Source organism: Lepisosteus oculatus, chromosome 15, assembly GCF_040954835.1.
Source record: "Lepisosteus oculatus isolate fLepOcu1 chromosome 15, fLepOcu1.hap2, whole genome shotgun sequence".
Classification (NCBI taxonomy): Eukaryota; Metazoa; Chordata; class Actinopteri; order Semionotiformes; family Lepisosteidae; genus Lepisosteus; species Lepisosteus oculatus.
The window spans coordinates 4010647-4038320 of record NC_090710.1 but is presented as its reverse complement, the minus strand read 5'-3'; the positions used below and the strand labels follow the sequence as shown (position 1 = coordinate 4038320).

The 27674-nt window shown below is 41.5% G+C and overlaps 1 protein-coding gene across 17 annotated transcripts in view; it reads right to left on the bottom strand.

Moving 5' to 3' along the window:
- caska (calcium/calmodulin-dependent serine protein kinase a) overlaps window positions 1–27674 on the bottom strand; it is a 257641-nt gene that overhangs the window by 128990 nt on the left and 100977 nt on the right. For all 17 annotated transcript variants that reach the window (XM_069178917.1, XM_069178929.1, XM_069178930.1 and 14 more), the window contains exon 3: window positions 918–1023. In XM_069178917.1, the coding sequence (XP_069035018.1) occupies window positions 918–1023 (106 nt within the window). The remainder of the gene's footprint in view (window positions 1–917; window positions 1024–27674) is intronic.

The window sequence follows — 27674 nt, the reverse complement described above, 5'->3', positions numbered from 1 at the left end:
TTCCTAGACGAACGAGCGAGAGCACAATGAAGAAAAAGCTCCTTTGTTTGTGGTCCTGAAGAATTAATTCTATGCCGCCCTCCGTCGGGTCTCATCAGGAATCAGGAGACAGCAAAATCTCAACGGGAATATTTCGGGTATTACGAAGGAGAAGAAAGATCTTCAGGCAGCCAAGAGACATTTAGAGCCACCCATGGCTGGTTGGAATATTTTAAAAAAGCCATCAACTTCAGCAAGTGAGTCAGCCCTTTGGTGACAAACAGCACTGCTTAGGATTTCTGAAATTTATTTTAGCTTAATTTGTAACAAACTGTATTTTTACAAACGGGTTTCAAGGCTGCATGCCTTTAGTAAAACAAGGAGTTGGTTTTAAACGCTTGTTTTTGGAAGGACACAGTTGGGATGCTTAACTATACAGGTTTCTCTGCACTGCAACACATGGTCAGGGCTGCTTAGAGATGTACACTTCTACACTGTTGTAAATTGTTAAAAAAAGGCATTCAAATCCTGGACAGTGGGAATCGAGAGAGAGAAACTGACAAGGTAAATTGAGACGCAGGGAATTGTTTAGCAGGTAAACCACCAGGCTATTAAAAAGCACACTTGTGGGGACGCGGCCTGCGATCATTGATGAAAACTGCCTCATAAAGTCAGACAGGCCTTCGTTTCCACTGAAGGCTGCAGCGCCGGATCACCCGTTGTCTCACTGCCTTCCAAGCAGGGCCACCGTCTCCCGCTGGTGATAAACAGATGTCAAGAGCAGGCATTTCCACAGCCTCAGGTAAGCAGGCCCCCTCACCTCACCCAGAAAGCTAAGCATTTCCGTTGACTGCAATACAGACCTTCACTCTTAACTCCTGTAAGAGAAAACGCATGCCAGCAGAAACACCAGGGACAAAAGGAAAACCGAGACTTACAACTCGAAGACCATATAGAGCATTCCATCGGAACTGTACGTCTCCAGCAGCTCCACAATGTGGGGGTGCTTCAGCATGTGACAGATGCTTGCTTCTCTCTTCAGATCTGAGGGAAGGGAGGAGAGAAGAAAAAGCCAGATGAGCAAAGTTCATGGCAGGCACAAGATCGCAGCCAGGAGAACAGCTCAAGAGGAACGGAGCTGCATCACAGGGGTGTGACACACCAGAGTTAAGGCAACCTTTTCCAACGGGAACATCTTAGCCATTTACCCCTGCAATAGGGGTCAAAACTGGGCTCTCTGCTTCCAGTACCACCCCAAACCACACCTTTCCTCCCCTTTCCACCAGTGTCCTGCAGAAGTATACAGCTCTCCCTTCAAAACCCATTACTACCCCGCTGAGGTCATCCACCATGAAGGACACAAGAAATGAAGGCTAGACAGTTGTGGGTATCTGGCTGTACTGCCATGTCGAGTGGCTCTGTGAGTGGAATGCAGCTGTACAGTGCCTCAGGGCTTGCTACATGAAGACATGAGTGTTCATCACTGAACACAGGCCAGGGTGTACCAGGACAGGTAGCGCATGCAGGAAATTCCAATGTTAGACCCAGCGTTCAATTCTGCTTCTGCACTGATTCAAATCTCCTCGACCTTTTTGTAAAAAGACCCACGCTGCAGGATCTAAGAAGGAGCTCTGAAATGTGAACACAGAGGAGGAGCACTCATTAGCATCCTCACCTTATACTTCAAAGTGCAAAGTTTTCTACAGTAATTACAGTCAAACCAGAACACGAAGATGAAGGCAAATATGCTATACTGGGGGGACAGGCAATAAATCTTCACGAACAGACCTTTTGTTTGACAACATATTAGGTCAACAATCACATATCCCTTTATTTGTAAAAGGTTAGACTGGGAATGGGTTTAAAAAATTCTGTGTAGTTTACATGTCTACTGGAACTTCCTTTTGGCTCATGCTTACTTGCCATCGCTTCAACGAACACGTGAAAGGTAAACTTTTCATATTCTAGCAATTCTGGTTGTATTCTTCATGGAGGAATCCCCATTTTCTGCCAGACGACTTTCTCTTTTATAAGCAGACCAATACTGAACAGACCCTACCTATTGGCCTTCGTTACTAAAATGCCTCCATCTTCTTCTTTCTGCCTCAACAGTGGAACAGCACATCTTAGAAAAATAAAAGCCATGAAAGTTATCAGGTGTCCCTGAAATTAGCATTCCACAAAGGACTTTTGGTGGGAAAAAAAGCTTGACAAAAACCTTGAAAAATTATAAAGATTTTGCACACGTCTGCAGCTTCAAGATCTATCACTCTCAAATTAGACATGCTGCTGCTAGAATAAATCCCTTCTAAGGAAACAAAATGCTCAAAAAGATTCATAACTGGCCGGGCCCACACTTTCAAAAATGCAAAATACAGTACTTGGTCTTTGCATATCAGTTCCTTTCAAGTACCCTGTGATCACAAGAGCATCATTTAAAAAAACAGCTTCTGCATAGTGCTCTAACTTTGGGGTAAATTCCTTGTTTTGAACAGTAGTATAAAGACATCTGTAGAAAGAATTGCATCTCTGATGCATGCCTGAACTGGCATGCCTGAAGGATGGCACTGTTGAGGAGTAAGGTCATTAATGGAGATCAATGCAAATTAGGAAAAATGCCCATTACAACTTTGAGAGCACTTTCATCATTTGAATACCCCATTATTGATGTTTTGGGGCTTGACCGTCTAATGTGCTGTAGATATCAATATATTAGAATGTTTCAAACAAAGAACTTTATTGGAAGTCTCACAGGTAACAGCATAAACAAAATGAATGCTATTTAATTTTTTAAAGATAGTAGGGGAGTAGCAGAGTATAGAGGTTATTGCCAGACGTACACGTACATTGGAATTATTCATTCTGTTCATGCACAAACACAAAAGACACCACTGTACAATGTAGTCCAGGTGGGCAGCTGCGTCAGCATATAAAGCCCGCAAAGGAACAAGTAAAAGGTTTATTCCATGCTGAAAAGAGAAGAGAGAAAACAACGATTAGGCTGTGAAGCCTTCTTCAGGTGTGAGAAAGACAGGGCAGACAACAAGGGGCGGAGCGGTGGCTCTGTGGCTAAGGATCTGCGTCTGTGGCTGGAAGGTTGCCAGTTCAAATCCTACTGAACTCCATTCGGCTCCTGAGCAAGGCCCCTTAAACCCAACTGCTCCAGGGGCGCTATACAATGGCTGACCCTGTGCTCTGACCCCGAGCTTCTCTCCCTGTCTGTGTCTCACGGAGAGCAGCCTGGGGTATGCGAAAAGATGAATTCCTAATGCAAGAAATTGTATATGGCCAATAAAGTGATCTTATCTTAACAAAGTGATCTTACAAAGATTAAATAGCACAGAAGAACAAAAGCTAGGAGAAGGGAGGAGGCAGAGAGGCCACTCAGGAAGTGCAAAGTGCAGAAGGGTGAAGAAAGGTATGCATGAGAACGGAGAAGATTACACAGAAATAAGTTGGGTCATGGAGAGAAGGGGGATGGTGTGAACCTAGTTTCAGAACTATGGGCTCGGAGAAATCTTTCATCTTCTTAGCTCGAACATGTTCTCTGAAGTGGTCTCCTACTCTCCTTCCGGTTTCCCCAACGTAGATATCTGGGCATTTTTTTTGCAGAAGATACAGTGTGTCTACTGGGTGATCCGGAATTGACCTCGGGGGCCCTGAATGAGCATGCCAGGGCATGCCAAGAGTTCTGTCGCAGGGGAAGGTGCCTGGTGGGGATGATTGCCGAGCATGGTCAAGGGAGCTGTGAACCAGATGTTTATGTAGAGTGGGTTGTCGGCGGTATGAGATAATTGGGTAGTTAGAAAAAAGGGTACCGATGGAGGGATCGCCCTGTAAAACGGAGTAGTTGTTAATAATGGTCCTGGGATAGAAAGTGTGTTAGAGTGGTATGGAAGCACCAAGGAAATGCTGTTGTGAGACCGTGGGCTGTTTTTGACCCAGGTGACAGCCCTATCGATAACATGGGTGGGGTATCCTCTGTTGATGAAAAAATAATACGCTCATGCAGGTTTTGACTTCACACCTTTCTTCACCCTTCTGCACTTTCCCCTTCCTGAGTGGCCTCTCTACCCCTCCTGCCTCCTCCCCTCTCCCAGCTTTTGTTCTTCTGTGCTATTTAATCTTTGCTGTCTGCCCTGTCTTTCTCACACCTGAAGAAGGCTTCACAGCCGAATCGTGTTTTCTCTCTCTCTTCTCTTTACTGCACAATGTAGACTGTACATTACAAAAGAGTACATAAGATTTAAAATTTTAAAGCTACTATCCTGGTGCCTTAATCCAACTGGTCCTATGAGTGGCCCCATGAATTCCACTGTACAGTACAGCTTCCTACATCTCATCCCAAAAGATGTTACAAAACCTCCCTGCTTGTCCCAAGCAGCTCACAGCTGTTACAGAACAATGCTCAGGACCTGCACGGTGCCAGCCAGTCACTTCAATTAGCTGGGGAACGGCTCTTGGGCCGCCATGTTTGGGGTCTGCGCAACGCCTCCACCAAAAAGGGGTTCGGAACAGCACTGGAAAATTCTCAACATGGAGAAACCTATGACCCCTGTCTTCCAGGATCACTTTGCAACTCACACTTGGCAGCCCACTGAAGCTCAGCAGGTGTGAGCCCGGTTGGTAGCAGGATGGGAAACCCCCTGGATGGAAAACTAAGGTTGCTGCTGGAAGAGGTGTTAGTGGGGGCCAGCAGGGGGCGCTCACCCTGCAGTCTCGGTGGGTCCTAATGCCCCAGTATAGTGATGGGGATACTATACTGTAAAAAGACACCGTGTTTCGGATGAGATGTAAAACCGAGGTCCTGACTCTCTGTGGTCATTAAAAATCCCAGGGCGTTTCTTGCAAAGAGTAGGGGTGTCACCCCGGTGTCCTGGTCCACTGGCCATTACCAATCATGGCCTCCTACTACTCCCCATCTACAAATCTTCATCACTCTGCTCTCCTCCCCACTGGTTGCCGATGTGTGGTGTGTGTACTGGTGCACTTTGGCTGCCGACGCATCATCCAGGTAGGTCCACTTTGAGTAGGGTGTCTAGAAAAGCTCTATATAAATGTAAAGATTATTATAGAATATATAGCATTACACACTAGGAGGTACTGCCTGTGCTTCCTGCTCACCTGTACTCCACACCCCTGATGGTCCGTTCATACACACACAGACATTCGCCACACTCTCAGACGGCCCAACCCCACCCCAAAGGTGGCAGGACTGCAGTCCACTTCAACCCTGAAAAAATAATTACCCAAACCAGCATCTCCACTGTGTACCACCCTGAAAAAAGGCAAAATTCGTTCTTCACTTCAGAAATGGCAGCACAACAAAGAAAATGCGAATGTTTTGATTTGCAGTAGATATATGATGTGCTTATTCAACTTCAAACATGTCATTAATCTATACTACAATAACAATAGAAGACCAGTAGCTGTTTTTGTAACGCATTCTTTAAACGTTAAGCACACCTTTTTGAACCCTTCAGGACTGCATAAAAAGCATTATAAAATATCTCGTAAGACATGTTTATTATGTCGTTTATATACATCTTTATTTTATATGATTCTGCAGATTTTTATAAGGTTATTGTTGGCTATAAATGCATGTCCTGAAACTGCGATACAGCTTATATATGTAAAAGTGATTTGTGGTATACTAGATTATTGGCGGGACTACAGAGTACCATGAGACCTATTTAGGCACCAGGGAACATTATAAACATTGGAGTATATGTGGAGTCAAAGGGGAATCAAAACAAAACAAGAAAAGTGATAAAAAATACACTCAAGTATTTTAGGCACTTACAGAGCTATTTTATCTGCATGCTGTTTTCTTAGAAAATTGATATCCAAGTTCTTTTTGTAGTTTCCTTCCAGGTATCACACACTACTAACATGTACTTTTCACAGAAACAAATGCTAATACTGTGTGAGTACTGCTATTAATGCACTTAGACAAGAATAACCTCAAAACACAAGGCACAGGCACTGAAAGTACAAAGTATATCACACCAGCCAAGACTCATACTGACTCTCTGTTTCAGAACAAGTCAATGTTACCTATACGCTGCTGTTTCTAATGTAGTTATTAAACAATAAGACCACAACATTTATGAATGAAGACACCATTTCGCCTATCCATCTCACTGGTTTTTTAGAAGCTAACACATTTCATTAGCCATTTCTTGAAGGAAGCCAGGATATCAGCTGCATCACAATGGTAGTTATCTTGTTCCATATTCCCACAAACCTTTGCAAGAAGAGGTATCTTGTCAGTTTTGAATGCATTTTCAAATAGCTTTCACCTGTCTCTGGTCATTGTCTCACTGTTCAATCTGAAACCAGTACCTGGATAGGAGATCTCCTGGAAAAAACTAAGCAGGCTGCTGGAAGAGGTGCTAGTGGGGCCAGCAGGGGGCGCTCACCCTGCGGTCCATGTGGGTACTAATGCCCCAGTATAGTAAACAGGCGCAGTCCTTCGGATGAGATGTAAAACCAAGGTTCTGACTCTCTGTATTCATTAAAAATCCAAAGGCGCTTCTCGAAAAGAGTAGGGGTGTAATCCCGGCCTCCTGGCCAAATTTCCCATTGGCCCTTACCATAATCCCTTAATAATCCACATCTATGAATTGGCTTCATTACTCTGCTCCCCACTGATAGCTGATGTGTGGTGACCGTTCTGGCGCACTATGGCTGCCGTCGCATCATCCAGGTGGATGCTACACACTGGTGGTGGAGGGGAGTCCCCATTACCTGTAAAGTGCTTTGAGTGGAGTGTCCAGAAAAGCGCTATATAAGTGTAAGCAATTATTATTATTATTATTATTATTATTATTAAGTTGACCATCAGTGATTTAGAGGTTTGTAATACTTGAATATGGCCCCCTGAAACTCCTCCCTGTTAAAGATGAAAAATATGACATCCCTTGGTTTACATTTAACACTTAACTATCATAACACCATGTTTCCATGTTTTATTGCTTCTCCACAATGTTCAGAAGACTAAAATGATGTCTTTCATATGTAATTTTTTTAGGATGAGTATTTCCCCCACCTTATACTGTGCTAGCATGTACTAGTGTGCACTTAATGTCTACCAGGTATTTGCGCAGTCTTGAATTTTGTCTAAATTTTGGAATTGCCTTTTTAGGTTCCATGATGCTTTCAAAGTCTCCTACTTTTATCTGCAAACTACTGATGGAAGTGGTCTGTTATCTGTACTCTATATCCTTTCCATTAAGTAAAACCAAATCCAAAGAATCACATGACCTTGAAATTCTTCAAAAAGCTATTTAAAAACACATACATCATATGATTTGTTGTGTGCCTCCATTACTGCTGTTTTTTTCAAAGAACTGCAGTAAGTTATGATGCACTTGCTTTTGTAAATCAGCATGGATTATTCCTTATAGCTGAGCCCACATCCCTAAAACTCCTACTGCCACAAACATGATCCTCACTTTAGTTCCACTTACATTACAGCCTTACATGTAATGGAAGTAAGACTTCATTGGTCTATAATTCTTGAACAGATGTGTCTGCTAAATGAATTAATGTGAAAGTATAAATAGTTGGTTGGCACAATATATATAGATGGGAAATACACTGGGCATTTCCTAGTAAATGCCCGTCTTGAGAGACTTTTGTTGAACTATGAATGTTATCTCTAGTTTCCTTAAGTACAACTGGTACAATATCACCAGGCCCCAGAGACTTCTTTATCTTTAGCTCAACTAATGCAGGCACTTTGCTGCTATTTTGATTTACATTGCAATACGTGTTTAGCATGTTGTCCAAGTAAACACATAACTGTAGTCACAAAATTTGCATTATATCTTGAACTACTGCTGAAATAGTCTATTGTGTATTCTGCTACTAGCTTTGTAAATCACAACCAGGTGAACCAGGAATGCAACTGAATTGTGTAAAACTGTGACATTTAACATTTTCAAGCCACTGTCTTGTGCAAGGTATTTGAAATTTTATAGTCAGAAAATGCCATACAAATGAGTATCTTCATGCCTGCTTTATATGACAGCCACTATTAACCATTCTTCTGAATCCAAGTGATTGATGCAAATATACCACAACTGGGCTGCACATATAATACAGTCAATGTTCTGCTTTCCAATACCTTTTGACTGTGTCACAATACTTTCTGTATCCCTGACACTGATACACTAGAATCAAGTTTCACATTTCTAAACTATACAGTAGGTACATAGTACGCATTTTCAATGGCAATAAACTAACCAAATAAAAATATACACTCATTTTTAGCCAGCAAACCAATATTCCATAATCATGCATTAGAAGATCTTTTATAATGGCTTATATGCAGGATCTCTGAATATTTACAGAACCTTTAACTTTAAAAATGATGGAATACAAATGTATATAATATAAAGCACTAATATCTACATTACTGTTTTAGAACAGGTTAACAAAAAAGTCAAAACTACCAACATGCTAGGAATTACTAATAAACTTGATATGGTAATGGGATAAAAGATGCTTACAGATCATTAATAAGACCTTGTAAGTTAATACAACACAAGTGTTACCCACAATACCAACATGCTGTCATTGTCAGCTTTATTAACAGAGTGGGAAGTCGGAATTACAGTCCACTTGGCTTTTACCCATTAATTCAGAACAAAGTTTTGCTTCACTCCTTCCTCCTTGGGGTTCCTTCCTAATCTGAGGACAGTTTTTCACCCTTGGTCTTTGCCTGCCTCCACATGTCAGAGGCCTTCTCAGGTCTGTTTTCCCTGACTGTGCAGCAAGGCAAGGTGCAGTCCTGCTCTTGGATGTGGGCACAACCAGGGAGGCCTCAGGTCTGTCTGATTGCATTTACACAGAACCACAGTGGGCCTAATGGAGAACGAAAGGGAAAGACATTCCGGCATATGGTGGAAAGATTGCTTCTTAACAATTCCCATTAGAGAGCCACAGTACTATCTTTGCTTCAGCTTATAAGGGGAATTGCATTTTTTACATTATTAAAAGGCCACATTATTATAGTGACCTCTCGATTTATTTTTAAACAAATGCAGAGATTATACAAAAGGGAAGTGTAAGACTCTTGGCTATTTCAGTCCTATATGCTCACTCGATGCAAGACGGGGGGAAATTCCACTAAAGTGGCTTCCTGAGAATGGCACTCAAAATGTAACGATGGTGTCAAAAGCTATTCTGAGCTGAGAAATACCAGTAAAAGCTTTACCCTCTGGTAACCTGAATTAAAAAATCTCTAGCTGGCTTTCAAGGCTCACAGAATTTCTAACATAACAGACTGTTTAACAGAAGAAAATGATTTTTAGCATTTACTAAATTTGAGCATGTACTCACACAGCTAAATCTTTTTAGGAAAAGGCGGGGTGCTTTCAGATAAAATTTGCAGAAGCCAATGGATTAACCTTTATAGAATAGAAAGAAAAGAGAAGCCGGGGATTCAGTTTTTGTACTGTTATCTGTGGTAACACGAGAAAACTTCCTAAAATGAAGAGACAACCCTGCGCCAACCTGAATTCAGGCGTCTTACTGATAACAGTCCAGGGACAGCAAATGCTGTGAAACTGAAGTCTCCAGGCTGCCTGTCGCGTGTCAGGTTACCAGTGAGCGTGCACAGGTACTAAGCTACTGCTTAACCTGCTGTAGCAGAAAATGGAAGCAAGGGTACTGTTGCACTTGGAAGATAAACAGTTTTTGTGGTGGCAAGTTCTTGTTTTAACAACAACAACAACAACAATCCAAATCAGCCAATATGGTCTAAAGAAATAGCAGTAGGTAAAAGTAGGCTTTTACACTTTAGCAATCATAAATTGGAGCTAGTCTGAAATGCATATTCAATGACAGTTGCTCTTAACCCGTCATGTGAGACATGCCAGATTTGTTGAACAGGCAAATCATTGCTTAAGCCACAAATTAAGCACAGGCATGTAAGTAACTTTCCTTCATCATAACGGTATCATCGGTATTTTAAATTAAACAAATTAAGAACATATTAAAAAAATTGCACACTTTTTTTACTTGTGATATTAAAATGAATTCTATCACTGATCAATAGAATGATATTTTAAACTCATTTTCAACTGCTTGCATTACAATAGAATAAGAAGCGGCTCTGCTCTGAAAGACTGCAAGGATGCTTCCCAAGGAAATTATCGGTCCGTGTTCCGTCAACTGGCCCTGCTTGTCGTGGAAATCCAAGATTTTCTAAACCAGCTTTGCAGATGCATACAGAATAGCAACAGAACATGTGTAACTGCTCCACTTATTTCTTATGTTCTTGTGGCCAGTTAAGAGTTATAAACACATCACTGTGTATTTTTAGCAAATGTGTCTTCCGGCCGGGTTTCAGAGTAACACTTTACTTCACAGTAACGTAGAGTAAACTGGGACTGTAACTGTGCACATTTGTGAAATTAATGCACACCGGTTTAATGGAATTGAAGAGGTTCTAACCTTTTAGAAACACGCAATAGTGTGTAAAAAACCTTCTGATGCTCGTATATATGGTGAGACAACAGAACTATTTAATAAAGTATCATAAGCCCCACACAAAGCAAATTCATAAAAGGGGGACAGACTATTTTACTCCTACTGTCCAGTCCGTTGATGCTGACTCTTCCGGTCCCTTAGTTGAAATAAAACATCTAAAAAAAGCAATATTGCATAAGGTACTTGTTAAACAAATTGAACAGGTTTTAAATGATTGGCTACTTGTCAGGATTTAACTCTTTAAAGTTTAAAAAAACAAACAAATAGTGACATGTATAGTGAGAAAGTTGGAAGTGAACCACAGTTAACTTCCAACCCTGTCAAAGCGTGTGACTGAAAGACCGTGGAGCTTTATTTTGTACTGGTCGATATGTATTGTACCAACGGTTTTGCCAGAATTGAAAATATACATTGTTTTGTACCTTTCTGTACAGGTACTGTAATGTTGCTCTTTCAATATCATCATGGTTACATCCCAAAAGGCAGGTGGCACAGATGTAGGCCTTCCAGCCAATTGGGCAAAGAAAGTTGGGTTCTGAACAGCACTGGAAAATTGTCAACATGGAGAAACCCATGACCCGTCTTCCAGGATCACTTTGCAACACACAAATGGCTACCCACTGTAGCTAAACAGGTGTGAGCCTGGCCAGTTCCTGGATGGAAGACCACATGGGAAAGCTAAGGTTTCTGCTGGAAGAGGTGTTACTGGGACCAGTAGGGAGAGCTCACCCTAGATGTGTGTGGGTCTTAATGCCCCAGTATAGTGACGGGGACACTACATTGTAAAACAGCGTCGCCCTTTGGATGAGGGGACAAACCAAGGTCTTGACTCTCTGCGGTCACTATAAATCCCAGCACGTTTCTCAAAAAAAAGTAGGAGTGCTGTTCAGTGCCCTGGTCAAATTCTCCATTGACCTTTACACCAATCAGGGCCTCCTAATAACTCCCATCTATGAATTGGTTTCATCACTCTGTTCCCCTCCCCGCTGATAGCTGGTGTGTGGGGCCATTAGATGCCATGCACATGCACTAGCTGAACAAACAATTACAGTAACACACTGGGAGGTTAAGACTAAAATGCAACACATCCTGTTGTCTCAACACTTATCAGTAAACCAGAGACTATAACCAGCTTGCTAAGCACTTATGATACCTCTGGCCTTGCAGGGACCACAGCAGCCTGTGAGCTCCTATGACCATGATGCAAACATTAGGCAATTAGACCTCAGGAGAAGCCATCTGACAACAGAGCTAGAAGAGAACCTCTCTGCCAAAGCGCTTCAGCTGCGTTTCTGAAACATAATTAGCAGTGTTGGTATTCAGGAAATGCACAGCACTGAACACTGAAAGAATTGACACAAAAACAATTGATTAGCAAAGCAGATGTGCTTTGTGAATCCATTTAAATCAACCCCACTGCACAAATAAAACGGAGAAATCTTATTACACCACACACGGTATGAAATTCTAGATTGAATTAACAAACAAGATTATTCGTGGGGTTGCTGAAACATTTCTGTGGAGATTCAGACATCTAACAAGCTCTCCATTTGTCAGTAAAAATCTGAGCTATGGGACAGGCTCAAATTTTGCATTGTTTACCCCTAATCTCCACGTATATGTTTTACTTTTTAACACGTTATAAACCAGGACTAACAAAGTAATTAAATCAGCATTAAAGAAATGCAAATTGTAGCTGTTAGCCACTAAAACCATCCCTGGATTTGACTGTCAGTAATTCATGCAATCAGCTACATCATACTGTTGTGATTCAAATAATTCCTCACTGCAGACCCTCTTTAACTTCTTCAGAGGGCAGTCATGACAGACTACAGAGCCCTTACAGACTTCTCCATAACAAATGCATCCATAAAACATTCCCATTAAGTGCTCAATTGTAATCCAGACATTTTGGGATTATAGAGACTGTAGGTTTGTTTGGTTTTGAAATCGTTATTCTAATTTGTTGCACCACTCATCTAAAAAAATCAATTCCCAGCTCTTTGAAGCTACAGAACACTTGTACACACAGCAGGTTTAAGAGCTGCAAATATGTATCCTTGATTGCTTAAGTGCTCTGAATCCTGAAAAGCTTAGGTTGCTCTCTTACATATTTAAATGACTTTAACAATTGACTTTTGTTCTAACAAACCACAGCCTGAGGTTTGCAAGTGTACGTGCGAAAATGCATTACTTGTCCTGAGAGGGCAAAACGCCTTCAGACCCAAACCAGCTTTTACACTTTCATCGAAAATTTCAAGTGCTTTTGGTAAACTGAAGTTTGGTTTTCCTCTATCTGAAAAGAACCACTAAACTTTGAGCGTGTGGAAACATCTCGATGTACGCAGCCCAGAATTATAGAGCTCGCTGTGATTTTAAAATATGCTTCACCGGCTTGTAGCAGAGCTCATCTTATATTTAGTTGTTACGTTGGAACCCCCAACTCTCGCCCCTGCTCCAAACACACTGACATTTCTGCAGATTGCTTCTCAAGATAACATACTGCTAAAGCTTATACAAACCTATTTATCTGAAAAATACATATAGTAAACGGCCCAGTTTGCACTTTTTAAATGTCAGTGTTAATAAAAGCCAGTGGAGCAGGGATCTTTGTTAAACTGACACTTCATCTTCTTCCTTATCCTTGTTCTGTGGAAGCCACGAAGCATTTCCTTCAAACTCCCTTCTGACCTCCTTTTTAGCAGCTGTGACCTAGTTGGCAAACAGTGGATGTTAAGATTAGCGGAAAATACCTTAGGCTTTTTATATCAAAGAAGATTACTGCACATGCTCTGGAGAAACGATGGGTCCAATTAACAGTATCACATCAACACAGCTAATAAAGCGATACGACAAAAAACCAAAACAAAAATTGAAATATTTCAATTCAAATTGGAGAATTCGAGATTTAATTTTGCCTGCGATATTCTGGAAAGAAGGATTTTCTGGCTCATGCTGGAAAAAAATTGCACTCGGTTCAACTGATATTTTCGGTTGAACTTTCCCACTTTTCAGTGGGAAACGCACTCGTCAGACTTCCCCGAGCACAAACCATTAAGCACAATGAATCACAGTTGTGGCGGGAATACTGTCCATCTGCACGCAAACATACAAAAAGCAGAAAAAGGTCTGTGGAAAATATAAGAACCCCACTCTGCAAAAGAAACCACTTTAAATTTTACAAGGTTTTAGAAGACAGTTTTTTTATTGTTTGTTTAATGTTCTCACTGCAAAGACTCCCTTGAGTGACCATTTTAGCATAAGAAGCCTTCTTGGGGAGAAGCTGCTACCATACACCTGTTACAATTATAGCACTAGTGTGACAGAAACCACAAAGTAAAGCAAACCTATTGCACAAGGCGGCTCATTATTCCAGACAGGCCTCTACACAGAAACACCACCTTGTAGTTAAGCTGTCCTCAGAGATGGGGCACAGAAACAAACAATATGAAAGGAAAAAAAGAAACATGAAACATTTATTTGAAGACCTGGTTTTCTTTGGCTAGTATAACTTGTTTCTCCAGCATCAGCCAGTGGGCCCATTTAGCTACCAGCTGTAGCAGGCTACCGTACCATCTTTTAGCCGTTATCAAATCTTTACTATAATGACCTCATGCGACCTTCCAGCAAAGATAACGGAAATCAGGTGCCTCTCTGAAATTCTTCAGTTTTTTGACCGGGTTGAGGTCAAGTGAAGGGCCTTCGTGATCTTGCCAGTATAGTGCTCTTGTGGCTGTAGCAATGATGCTGGTCTTTTTGTTACTATTGTCTAGAAGAAGGACGACTGGATAGGTGCAATTAATTGTGAAACTGGTGGTTTCAGTGGTTCATCCCAGCATGGTCTGCAGCTACAGGAATTGATCATCCATGTTGACCGGTGTCTAATAAAAAGGCTGGAAGTGGAAATGCTGGCCGATGTCCGACTGGGAACACTAACCCGGAAAAGCCGGGAAAAATGCTTTAGCAGCAAGGCGGTGAAGAGGACGTGTCACGCTGTCCAAATTAAAGACGATGTCTTTCGGTTCGGTATTCGGCACGAGCAGTTGCGGATCTGGCTTGAAACGGTCAAATTCAACAAACGGAAGAATGAACCGACAAGCTCAAAACAGATCTATAATCCAGGATGCCTTTCCTGCCAGTGGCCTCTCCACACTGAAGCAAAGCAGACGTGTGGGTTGCAACAGGGTTTCGAGCTCCGTGTTAAGAGCAAGCCGACAGTGAGAGGGCACCTTTGTTCAGGGAAGACGTCTTACTTTTAACTTGCAAGACCTAGATCTGAACGTGCTTTGTAAAACACCTCTTAACCGCTTTCAAACAGAATAGAGCAAGGAGCTGCCTCAGAGGTTAATGAAACAGTCAGTCACTCTGACAAAAAGGTTCTGGCTGAGGGGTCAATCTGTAAAAAGGAGTTATGTTGTGCGTGCAAACGGACAGGGTGCCATGGTGGAAAGGGAGGACCAGTAGAGTCTAATTCTAAATATTGCTTCCTGGCATGGTGCTATATTTTTCTGTCTGGTAAAGGCTTGGACAGTGGTGTGTGAAAATATTTCCCTCTCAGTCGGAGTACATTTTCATTTTGTAAGGCAGCCTCATTTCTGCCTGAACAACAAAGCCTGGGGATGTGTGAGAAAGGAAGACTTTTTAGTGGGTTGGGAATGAACAGACATTGAAAATAACTTCATGAGGCACAGGGGGAGTTGTAGGAAACGGACTTTCAGTCGCGGGTAGTTCCCAGAATGACACCCGACTCGGCCACGCAGCTGCAGAGAACGGCCGCGAAAGGATGGAGGGACCCTGCCATTAGCAACTAATAATATTCCAAACACCAGCTTGCTTCTCAGCATGCTGAACACAGAGCATTGCACCGTGCCTCAGAAGCAATATTTCCACACCAAAATAATCAGAGCAGCCTGCAGTGACTGCCAAGCACCGGTTACCTAACAAAAAGACGTATCCGAGAAAAGGGCAGAAATCCAAGCCTTCAACGATTCCTTCTACCCTTTCCGACTAATAGCAAATAATCAGTATTGTCCTTTTTTTTCTTTCTTTTTCCCTTCCAGAAGGCAGCAGAGGATTTCTCCCTGCGTGGTTTGAAGTTTGTTTCATGGAGTGTGAGTGTTCTGTATGCGCGCTGATCAGTTCCTTCACTAAGCCCTACTAAAGCACGGAAAAGCTGGCATCAGGTTATGTAACCAAGAGAACAGTCTGCATGAGCCAATTCAACAGTGTGACGACACCAATTCCATTCCCAACCTTGCTTCCTTGCACTGTTCTCCTTATATAATCAGAAGCCACTCTTATTGAAACAATAATTCCGTCAGGACCTCCTGGCGCGTTTCAATATTCATACACGGCCCCGCTTCAAAGCGAGAAGTAGTAAACCATTTTGCAAAACATGAAATATCAAAAGATTAGATTTTTCCTCTGCTGCACTATAATAAAAAGCCTCCTGCTGGTAAAGTCCTGAATGGGTTGACTGGGATAACCACCAGCTGGAGTGAAGCTGAATTTCAATACCTTTAAAAACACATTGCTATCACAACATATTAATACTGATTACCAAGAGCTGTATTTTACTTTTTAACATGTTAGAAATCAGGGCTAACACAGCAATTAAATCAGCATTAAAGGTCTGCAAGTTGTAGCTTTGTTAGCCATTGGGAGAAAGAACATTGCTTTGGATAAAGTGTTAAGCAAAGGAATACATTTAAATCTAAATGCAAATATTACCCTTAATTACATCTACATAAAATATTAAATTTCAACTTGCAGGAGGAGAGCCTGGCCAGCTTCCTCAAAGTTCATTTTTCAGGGTTAAAGGTTGTTTTAAAAATAAAATCCTAATAGTTGCAAATCTCATTAAATTACTCAGCAAAAAGCCTCTCTTCATATTTACACATTAAAACCTTAACTTGATCTTAATGGCCATCTAAAGCTGCCATCTTTTGCAAATGGCTTAACCCAGTGCTGATGAAAACTGACTGTACACTGAAAAGGCAGAGGTTCCTAATGAAACCTAATGTTTGGGCCTAAAAAAAATAAAATTTGCCCCTGCAGGATTTGTGCTGAAGCCATTATTCATTGGCTTGTGTCAAAAAAACCCAAAGACACTCTTCTCTCGATCACAAAAAAAATTGACGTTTCCTTTAGCACACTTCTAATTTCAACAGCTCAAGACACTGATGTACTGTAGCCAATCTTCCAGACATCAAGGGCTGGGACCACTTTGAATGTGTGTGTTAAATTGCCTGTGAACCATCACCGCACATGGGTGCCACATCCAACAACCAGCTTTAACACTAACCAGGCCCATTACTCCATCTACACAATGTGTGATTTGGGCACTGTGTTCATTACCATCCACACACAAAAGAGCTCAAGACACAAAACAAGCCCGCACAACTAAAGAGAAAGAAAATAATGAGATTGTCTTTTTCAATTTTGAAATGGAAGGTTCAGAAGAGAAATGTGACAAATACACAGTAAACATACTTTATAGGTCCTTCCACTGTATTTCCACTAACAGAGGGCCTTGCAAAGGTATTCAGATCCATGCAATTCTCAGATTTTGTTGCTTTAAAGCTTGCAGTCATGACACATCAAAGTAGCAATATACAGTATATAGTTCTCCTGAAGAAGGCTCCACGGCCGAAACGTGTTTTCGTTCTTCTTTTATTCAGCATGGAATAAACCTATTACTTGTTCATATACAGTATATATACACAACCCACACCACACATTCAAACCAAACAAGATAACATGAAAGCATAAGTACTGTATTCCAACCAACTGTTGTGGCAAAATCAGTTTTAATTAATAACTAATTAGGAGCACAAAATTCATACATGAGCCTCATAATTAGTTGAGTAGCCTCTGCCTGTGTGTAAAAATAGAGGTTCACCTGATATCAGAATAAATACACTTGTAATATACTCTGTAATGGCCATCAGTCAGGTAGGGAATTTCAAGCAAAGGCTCACTCACCAAAGCAGCTTTCATTTGAATAGAAACATGATAAAAAGAACAGATCATGAGACGATTATGGCAACATTTCTAACACCCTTAATATCTCTTTAAACACGGTGAAGTCAATAATTTAACGGTTGAAGCCATCCAGACACTGCCTAGATCGGGCTATTCTTCCGAACTGAGCAGCCAGGCGAGGAGGAGGAAGAAGCTGGACAGGGATGCCCACTATGAGGCCAAAGGCAACTTCGAAAGTGTCCAGCTTGGTGGCAGCAAAAGATCATTAACCTGCTTCTTTCAGCAAGGACTGGAAAGACTTTGACAGAGTTAGAAAGCACAGGGCTAAAGTTGTACTGGAGTGGCCTGATATAAAGAATGTTCATGTCCCAGTCGAAGTCCTGAGTTGAATCCTGTTTAGGATCTGTGGAAAGACTTGAAAACTGCAGTACATTAGAAATCCCCAAGCAACCTGAGAGAGTGAGCAAAAATGCCAAGTAGAAGAGGCAAATCCTGCACCACGCTGGTGTGGGGTGGTACAGACTCACTGCTGTAATTGCTGCCAAATATTGAGTTCATGGATCTGAACACTTAATCAACATATTTCAACAGAGTGAGATGTGTTACAGTACTGAAATGTTTCTTTAGTTTTTGCTGACATATACTGTAACTTACTGTATATCTCATCCTTAGGAGTCTTTATCTTGAGCATTCAGGTTTAAGAAAAAATCAATTTAAGACACTGAGGATGCATGCTTTTCTATTTCCACAATATGGGACATGATCGGAATGGTGAGAATAGTGAATAGCCTTACAAGGCACTGTTTTCTTACTAAAAAGAAACTGCTTCTCTCAAGTTAAGAGGGCTGAAAATGTGATGAGTAATGCAGTGGGCCTTCTTAAAGATCTCTTCAGTTACTGCAGGTGGTTTAAATGTTGACAGTCATTACAATAGCTTAGTTGGAGATGCAGGACTGGGATTAAGTCACGTCTCCGGCCCACCCGCTACTCAAGAAATTCAAACCCCAAATTTAAAGACAGATTTCCAAGGGGTTGATGGAAGGCATTTGTCGAGTGGTACTCCAATTTTTTGGATTCAATAAGCACATAATCTACCCTTTTCATCAACCTTGTGAGGCAGAATAAAATAAAACAAGTAATAGGTTTATTCCATGCTGAAAAAAAAGAAAAAAAACAACATTTCAACCGTGGAACCTTCTTCAGGTGTCACAACAGTTGGACACCTGAAGAAGGCTCCACGGCCAAAACGTTGTGTTTTGCTTTCTTCTTTTTTTCCCCAAGGTGGAATAAAACTATTGTTCCTTTGCAGCCTACGCAAGCTGACGCAGCTAACCACCTAAAATAAAATGGGACAAATGTCTGTTTTCTGGCCATAGACAGCACTGGCCCTTTCTTACTGGCTGATGTTGAGAGCATTGATTATGCATCAGTCGTGAAATAAAATCATTGTACCTGGATATTAATGAATATCTACGAGTTGGCTTCATTACTCTGTTCTCCTTCCCAATGATAGCTGATGTGTGGTGAGCGTTCTGGTGCACTATGGCTGCCGTCGCATCATCCAGGTGGGGCTACACAAGGGTGGTGGTGGAGGGGAGTCCCCATTACCTGTAAAGCGCTTTGAGTGGAGTGTCCAGAAAAGCGCTATATAAGTGTAAGCCATTATTATAATTATTATTATTAAAGGAAGCAAAGCCATTCAAGATTTGCATGAGTTCATAAAGGACAGCTTGGAATGCCGATAGCTTCCAAAACATCTTAATATTTGACTGAAGACAGGATAATAAAGAACTGTTTTAGATTACATAGTATTAAACAAAGAATATCCTATACCCCTTTGCTAACCTGGTATAAATGTGGCTCAATGTAAGTTTGACTAAATGTTTTATTGCATTTTAAGAGGCACCACTTCCAAATCCCAGTAAATGTCTAAAAACAGAAAAAACTAGTCACCTGGTTTTGGTGGCCTACTAAAGATATGCAAATGGAATGCTTACCAATCCAGAATGCCCTGACAACTCATGAAAAAAATTACAGCTGATGCATTGTCTTTTGTGAAGGACAAACGTGATTTGAACAGGAAAAAAAAAATCTACCTGGAAAACCTGGGCCTCTAGGCCCTGTTCAAGGACTCAGATTTGCAAGGCACTTGAAAGAAATGAAAGGCTTAGAAATAGAAATTACTGAACTGCGACATAAAACAGCTTTCAGCAAAACATTTACCCTTTAAGGCAAATGTGAAAGTGAAAAACACTGCAAGGTTTTTTTTTTTAAACATGGAAACTGGTCTGCTAAAGCTTTTGTCAGCACACATGATGGCAGCATTTTTCCTGAGCAGTTGGACTCCATTAAAACCTCGAGTGGCATTTACCAATGAAACAAATATTTACATCCATTGTCTAGTCACAACTACAACGAAGACCTCTGGGGCCCACACGGCTTCAAGAACTGTGAAACACGTGTCACCTAGCTGAGCATCTACTCGAATGCCTGTCGGATTTCGCGGAAAGACTTCTAGCTTGTCGTCGCAGTCATTCCTCCAGAAATCTTCATTCACTAACAGGCGTTCAGCACTCGGGCCTCTTTCCTCGCCTTCGGGACAGTGATGTCATAAACGGATTAGCGAGCAAAAATAAAAAAAGCACCCACAGAGACGAAGCTCTCTTTGTGGTGTTAAACTGCGAACGTACCGCGGGCGGCCGCAGAGTCTTTCAGCCAACGTGTACGATAAGCTTTCGCTTTCATAATCTTTATCCAATACTCATTAAATGGCATTAGAGAAAAGAAAAAAAAGCCCTTAAGGTGAACAGCTATCTTTCTTCAATATTAGAGTGTGTTTTCTACAGAGGATTTCCATGCAAGACTGATTAGGGGAACCACAATTAATTAAATGTCACTGGTAATTCAAATGGGACCAGGAGGTTTGAGCAAACATGATACGTTTTAATTTTTAGCCAAACGACGCAGCAAACTTTTGTGGAAGCTACAGGCAAAAAGCAAATGCCATCTTATGCCCTGTACTACTTTATATCACCTATAGGAACTACTGTACAACCAATCACCTAGAGGTGACGTTCAAGATAGGAAAATGTGTGACAAAAAGCATTTTTATACAGGAAAACATAAAACACTGCAGAACTCTGTCATGTTAAAATAAGCCGCCATGTCCTACAGATAGCAGAGCTGGTACACAAAACTGTGCATAAAAAGGAGAGGACAAACATGTTCATGGAGTCCAGCTTTAAATTAACACTATGCAGACAGCTGTGGGAAAACCTAACTGCACTGCTCTTGCGACGGCTCGTTTTAATATTGAGGTATATGGACTTGTATCAAGATACTTATCAAGCTTTAAGTGATCTTATTAGCAGTGATGGCTTCAGAATCAATAAAGTGGAACCTAGGAAGAATGTCACCTCCAATATTTAACCTTTATGATTCACTACACATTCTAATCCCAGAACATACATGTACATTCGTGAAGTGTTGTTATTTGTCCACTATCACTATGGAAACCTGAATTAGGAAATTTAAAATCATTTTGGAATAATGAAGACTATCTGGATTATCCAAATCAACCAAACATTTTAAGATGACCAATCTGCAGTGTGAAGTAGTACAGATAGTATATTATAAGATTTAGTCCCTGCTGCAGTGTTGCTGTACAGTATCTCAAGTGTCCCAGCACACAGAGCTGCATAAAAACAGACCCACAGTGCTAGTGGGAGGCCCTGCAACAGATTAGCACCACATCCAAGCCGGGCTATTGTAATCTCAGTCTTCTTAACTCTCCGTAAACTGGGAAATGTTCCAACCTCTAGAATAGAGAACGGACTTTTATTTGTATGGATTTAAATTAATTTGACTGACGAGTACATTGTCTTCCCATCTGCCAGGGACGTGCGGTCTCAAATGCAATTCGTCTCATCAGTCGCAATGTAATCTTATTAGCACATATAGAAGACGAGCCTTCTGAGACTTGTGTTTAATTACAAGAGTACTGCGTGATGACCTGCGTGTCTTACAGTGTTATCACCTGGACTGCCCTCTGATGGAAGTGTCATGCAGATTCAATCTTTTACCTTTAAAGCACCGACAAACTTAAAAATGTGCCACAGGTGTGCCACTTATCGTTTAGACCCCTGTGATACTATGAGTTTCCCCAAACATAGCAGAATGGTGCAGATGTGTGTTCCCTGGCACTTCAAGAAAGCAGCAGTATAGAGGGAGCTGTGTAAGGCCTGGGACTGTGAATGGAAATTTGCTGTGTATTATTGAAATATGTATTTCACATGAAAAGATTAATAATAATAATAATAATAATAATAATTGCTTACACTTATATCGCGCTTTTCTGGACACTCCACTCAAGGCGCTTTACAGGTAATGGGGACTCCCCTCCACCACCACCAATGTGCAGCATCCACCTGGATGATGCGACGGCAGCCATAGCGCGCCAGAACGCTCACCACACATCAGCTATCGGTGGGCAGGAGAGCAGAGTAATGAAGCCAATTCATAGAGGGGGATTGTTAGGAGGCCATGACTGGGAAAGGCCAATGGGAAATTTGGCCAGGACGCCGGGATACACCCCTACACTTTTCGAGAAACGCCCTCGGATTTTTAATGACCACAGAGAGTCAGGACCTCGGTTTTACGTCTCATCCGAAGGACGGCGCCTGTTAACAGTATAGTGTCCCCATCACTACACTGGGGCATTAGGACCCACATGAGCCGCAGGGTGAGCGCCCCCTGCTGGCCCCACTAACACCTCTTCCAGCAGCAACCTTAGTTTTTCCCAGGAGGTCTCCCATCCAGGTACTGACCAGGCTCACACCTGCTTAGCTTCAGTGGGTTGCCAGTTGTGAGTTTCAGGGTGTATGAGGCAAAAGTACAGAAGGTTTTATTCAGAAGATTCATACAGAAGATTTTTCTGCATACAGTAGATGTTAGAAACCATGATCAAATTAATTATTTGTGTTCAATTCCTCACAATGTCTGGTCAGCATAAATACTGGAGCTAAATTAAATTTATCTAGCGTAATTTTAGTATTTGATTACATTCCTTTACGTGCAATGACTGATTCAAATCTGCAACCCATCGACATCACCGGACTCTTAATATGTCCCTTTGAGATACGTTACCAAGCCTTAAGTGTAGTAGCTTTCAGTTGTTGCTTGTTTGTGGGGTTTTCGGACTTTAGTTTCCTCTTCAATAGGTTAAATGCAACTCAGTAGGATTCAAATCAGAAGATTGATCGTGCAGTTCAAACGTTTTCAATTCATCATCTTAATGAACTCCGGGGTTAAGTATGCAATATGTTTGGGATCATCGTCTTGCTGCAGTGTGAAGTACCACAAGGCATTAACTTGGACATTGGGTGTGATTCTATACACTTCAGGAGCCAGTTCCAGAGGTGACCATGCCTGCCCAAGACAGATGAGCTGGCATGCTTAGGATCAGGGGTGGTTCCTCTCTCTGTTTCTTTATGAAAAGGTTTATCTTTGTGTCTGAACTATTGTGGCTCATCTTTGTACTACTGTGGAAATTCTTCTGTGCACAGTGAATTGAAATACAGTACTTTCACTCTGTAGGTTATTTAAGCTCGAGTGATTTTTCTTTCATAAACTGCTGTCGTCTTCCTTGGATGACCTGGTCTTTACCGATTGCTTGCTCTTTAGTAGTTCCTTTTTCAAGACATTCCACAGAGTTGATTTTGTGATACTCAATGTCTCTGCTTGGGTTCCAAATGGATTTTTTGGCCTTCATCTTCACAATTGCTTGCTTTTCGGTCACCGACAACTAATTTTAGTTTATGCCTGCTAACTCAAGAGGCAGATCCAAAACGTCTAGTTTTGGAACCAAGGCTATACATTGTTTCAGTTTTGTACTGCAACATGGAAGCCAAGTAATCAAACACCCATCTGCCATTTTCCCCCAATATGTACGCCCACTTGAAATTGGGAGATGGAACATGACATTGTTCTAATATGGCTAAAGATGGAAACAAAATGGTACCCAGAACCAAAAACTGAAATTGCATCCTTTTGCCTCATATTTCAGATCAGGTCTTTAGATCTGAAATACAAATCAGGGCGCAGCAAAAAAAAAAAAAGGTCACTTCACCGTCCCAAAACAAACGCTTTTCACCACACATCAGGCCATCCCTGCTGTACTAAACAGTTCACACACTGTTTTTGTATCTATTCAATTTGAGAAGTTTAGATTATTTCCGTGTTAAGGCTGTTCATTTTGGTGTGATATCACTCTGGGTCTTCCAAATTTAGAAACCAGAGGTGTGATTGCGTGACAGGCAATTTTTTCCCTGCATTCCGCAAGTGCACAATAGGCCTGGAGACGAACAGGGAGCACAGTGCTGACCAGACATCAGGCTCCTGCCACAGATGAGACTGCTGCTGTGAGGATACTGGCTCTTGCCCTGCCGAAGCCTCTGGCCACAGAGGGGAAATTGATACAGAAGAGAGATTTAATAGAATTACAGACAACAGGAGTTGGCAGCTCAGAAGCAAGATAGAGAAATTCTCTGGGGAAGTCTGGCGTACCTACCAAAAGTCCTGTTACTTTCCCAGCAACACCTGCTGCAATTCCACTGCACTGGTACTAGACAACTTTTTTTTACACAGATAATTATCAGCACACAGAAGAGCAGTTGTTGTGGAGACAACGGTATCTTTTAAAAATTTAGCTTGATACCTTAGCTTATGAAGTAATGCAGTTGCTTGGATTAAATGCTGAATGGCCTTTTGTCACTATAAACTACATGTTCTTATTCAGCCCAAGTATCATCAAACTGAAAGCTACTACAAAGCACGGAGGAGCTGGAGGCCCGGTCCAGTATGAACCTTTTTAAATTTGTTATATTTTTAAATCCTGTCTACAGCGCTTCAGGTCAATAAATACCGCTGCGAGGGTCCAACGGTCGAACACTCACTGCACTGTATCACACCCATTACTGCATCATCAGATGTCTTGTAATGGAATGTCACTCTCCTTCAAAGAATCTGTGCAAGACCAGGCTTTGAAACCAAAGAAACCAGGTTGCAGCTGCAAGAGGTGCTGCTGGACCAAAGGGTCATGAAAGATCCCCCACAGTAATTTTCTTTTTTAAAGAAAGAGAAGGAGAGTGTAACCCTGGTGTGCTGGCTAAATTTAGCACGCTGGTCTTGAATAATCTGGACTCAAAGTTTCCCTTTAATTCATTTTGTTGTTTTAATTTCTCACTCAGTCACCCAATTAGTCTGCAATTCTGTGGTAGGTTCAGTGGAGTAGTAGGTGGGTCCCATTTTATATACTACATACTCCCTAACCCATATACAAGTAACTACTGTGACAACTCCATTTTAATACCAGTTAGGAAACGGATATTGTAAAACCGTACGATATTGTAAAACCGATATCAGATGCAGAATATCAATTTTACAATATTGTAATCAAGTGTATTTCTGGGTTGGAACCAAAAGTTTGATCTGGATGTTTTGTGCTCTCGATTTATTTAAGCTCTTCAAATATACCCCCCTCCCCCCCTCGAAGGAACAAAGGAGAAAACAAAACCAATAACGCTTCCACCTCTTCCTAAATTGACAGGTCTGTTGCTGTAGCCCTAGGCACAATATGAATTGCTTTTGCAACCTAAACAGGTTTGTGGGGGTTTAACAGTATAATCTGGAAACTGCAACCGCAGTGTGCTGACAGGCCTTGCTGATACAATATCATTTTTTTCTGTCATTTTAGATTTCCGATACATCTTAATCCTTGCACTCAGGGTATTATCAAAATTGATAGTGTGGATGCCTGCCAAAACATGAGTATCACAAAGTAACAGGTCCTGTTGTGTCAACAAACCAATTTCAGCCGTCTGATTTAGCTTTCCTCAAGGCCTTTGCTCTGTAATTGTGTTTATTGTGGCCCTAGGTCTAGTTTTTCATATACAGTATATACACCGACATTTATGCATTTGCTAATAAAAAAATGTTTTTCTTAAGACCAGCAGTAACACCAAATTTCTTCCAATCCCCTGCTAGAAACATATCTATGATATAATTTATTAAGATGCATAATTTAATAAATATATAATGAATATACTATCTATAATTAATAATGATCAATACCACACTGTTTTTAGCAACATGCTCTGCACCATTACAGCCCACTTCTACAGATCAAGAGGCTTCACTTCCCATGGGAAACAGCTGAAATTCCAAATGTTAAGATCCTCCTAACCTTCTTTTAAATAAAAACAAAACAGCCGTCGATTTGATGCTGGTCTGGGTACAGGCTTCAAATTCCACCCCTCGTATTCGTATTTGTACCGAGTGCTACACAGCTTCAGCTATCAATGACGTTCTCCTGTGGTCATCTGCAGCCCAAAGTTAACAACACAGTAAACACACAGGAAGCGTTTTAACTAAAAAAATGCCACTTCTAGATGTGCTTACTTTCCATACTACTTCGCAACTGCCTGCTGAAGTACTGCGAGCACCTTTGATAAATGGGAGACCAAGTACTTCCGAGAACAGGTTCCAGTTACTGCAAAAAAACAAGCTATAAAGCAGCACTCAGAAGTTGGAGGAGCCAAGAAACAGCGCTGCCAAGGTCTTTCTGTACAGCTGCTACTGCAAACAATTCAAGTCACAGATAATATCTTGGCTGTCAAACTATTTCCGCTGACAGCCTCTTAAGGCAAGAAATGGCTCGAGTGGCCAAGTAAAAGCTCTTCAAACTTGGGAAGTGCCCCGACGTTTTAAGATCGGATTCAGCACGGATCATCCAGGGATCTCCAGATGGCTAAGCAGAGACACCCACCAAAGCACCCTGTGACACTCAGCTACACCAACCATCAGGTCCAGAAGCACAGACATTTTCGAAATTGTGTTCAAGCCCACCCACCCTGTGGCAGGCACACAGTGGTTCGGGACAGCTGAATAACTACCTTTAAACTTAAGAGCCTTAATTGATACTCTACCAAACCGAGATCTCCAACCGCCTGTGTAGATGGTGGTAAATTATTAAACGTTAACTGCATTTCTTTACATGAAGTGGGATTAGCTCCAACAGAGGAAGGAAAATCTAACATCCATGGTGAAAAGTAAAAAGAAAAAGTTGTGAAGCCTTCTTCAGGAGCTGGACTATATTCATGGCATGACGACTTTGCACGACGGTTAAAGTCGTAGTTGAAAGTCTATGCGTGAAAAGGTTAAGGATTGACATAGGACATTCTCATGGAATTACACAGTAGCACACCGGCACTGTTCACTAGGATCCTTTACCACTTTAACTGGTGTTTAACAATATCAGCGGTAAATAAGTATACTTAATAAGCAATATTTACTACTGTAAATAAGTGAATTATCAGATAAAAGGCCAACACTATCGTCAGTGCCAGCACTTATTCTGAGAAATGATGGCTTTTTTTAGCTTTCGAAAAACCAGTGAAATAAAGACCAACTGAATCACACCTGGCTTGGAATAGAATGGTGTTAATTTTTATTGACTGCAGAAAATGTCAGAGGAAGAACAAAGGAAATGAGGATCAACTGACAGAGTATGGTGAACTCGAGTTTAATCCTCCTCTCTCCTCTATCTGGTCTGTAACAACCTGTGAAGAGCTATAGCCTTTGAAGTACCTGACGTTTAACAAAGGGCTTACTGGCACCTGTTTTTAAAAGCCTATTGTCTCTTGTTTTAATACCCCCCTTTCTAAAAATAAAACTCTCCTCAGCTTCGATTTAGAGTAAAAGAATTATCAAGCAGAAGCGTGAGCTCCTGGGGGCTTTGTTTTATGTTGCCATGTTTCGTCTTGCACCACATCACTTGCTCGCATGCAGCCTGGTTTAGAAAAGAGCATCGCACTGTTGTAAAAGCAGGGCCTCTTGTGCTTCATTACGATTGGCAACCCACCGGATCGGATTCTGTTACCCGTCGTTTCCTTTCAAGGCCGTCTGGCGCACCAACGAGAGAAACTCTCCGCGACGCGGCGAGTCTCATCCCGAGCTCCTTAATGCAGGCGTCTTTAGTTACCGTGTGGTCGGCGGACAACCACATGTGGGGTGTTTAGCTTTGCCAGAACACAGAGCATAATATAACAGCCGGGACCAAAAATTAATGCATCTAATCTTATTATTGTTGCCCAGTCTCTACCAGTTCTGATTTCGAATAACTTTGTATTTGCCATTCGAGTGCCCCCTTTCTT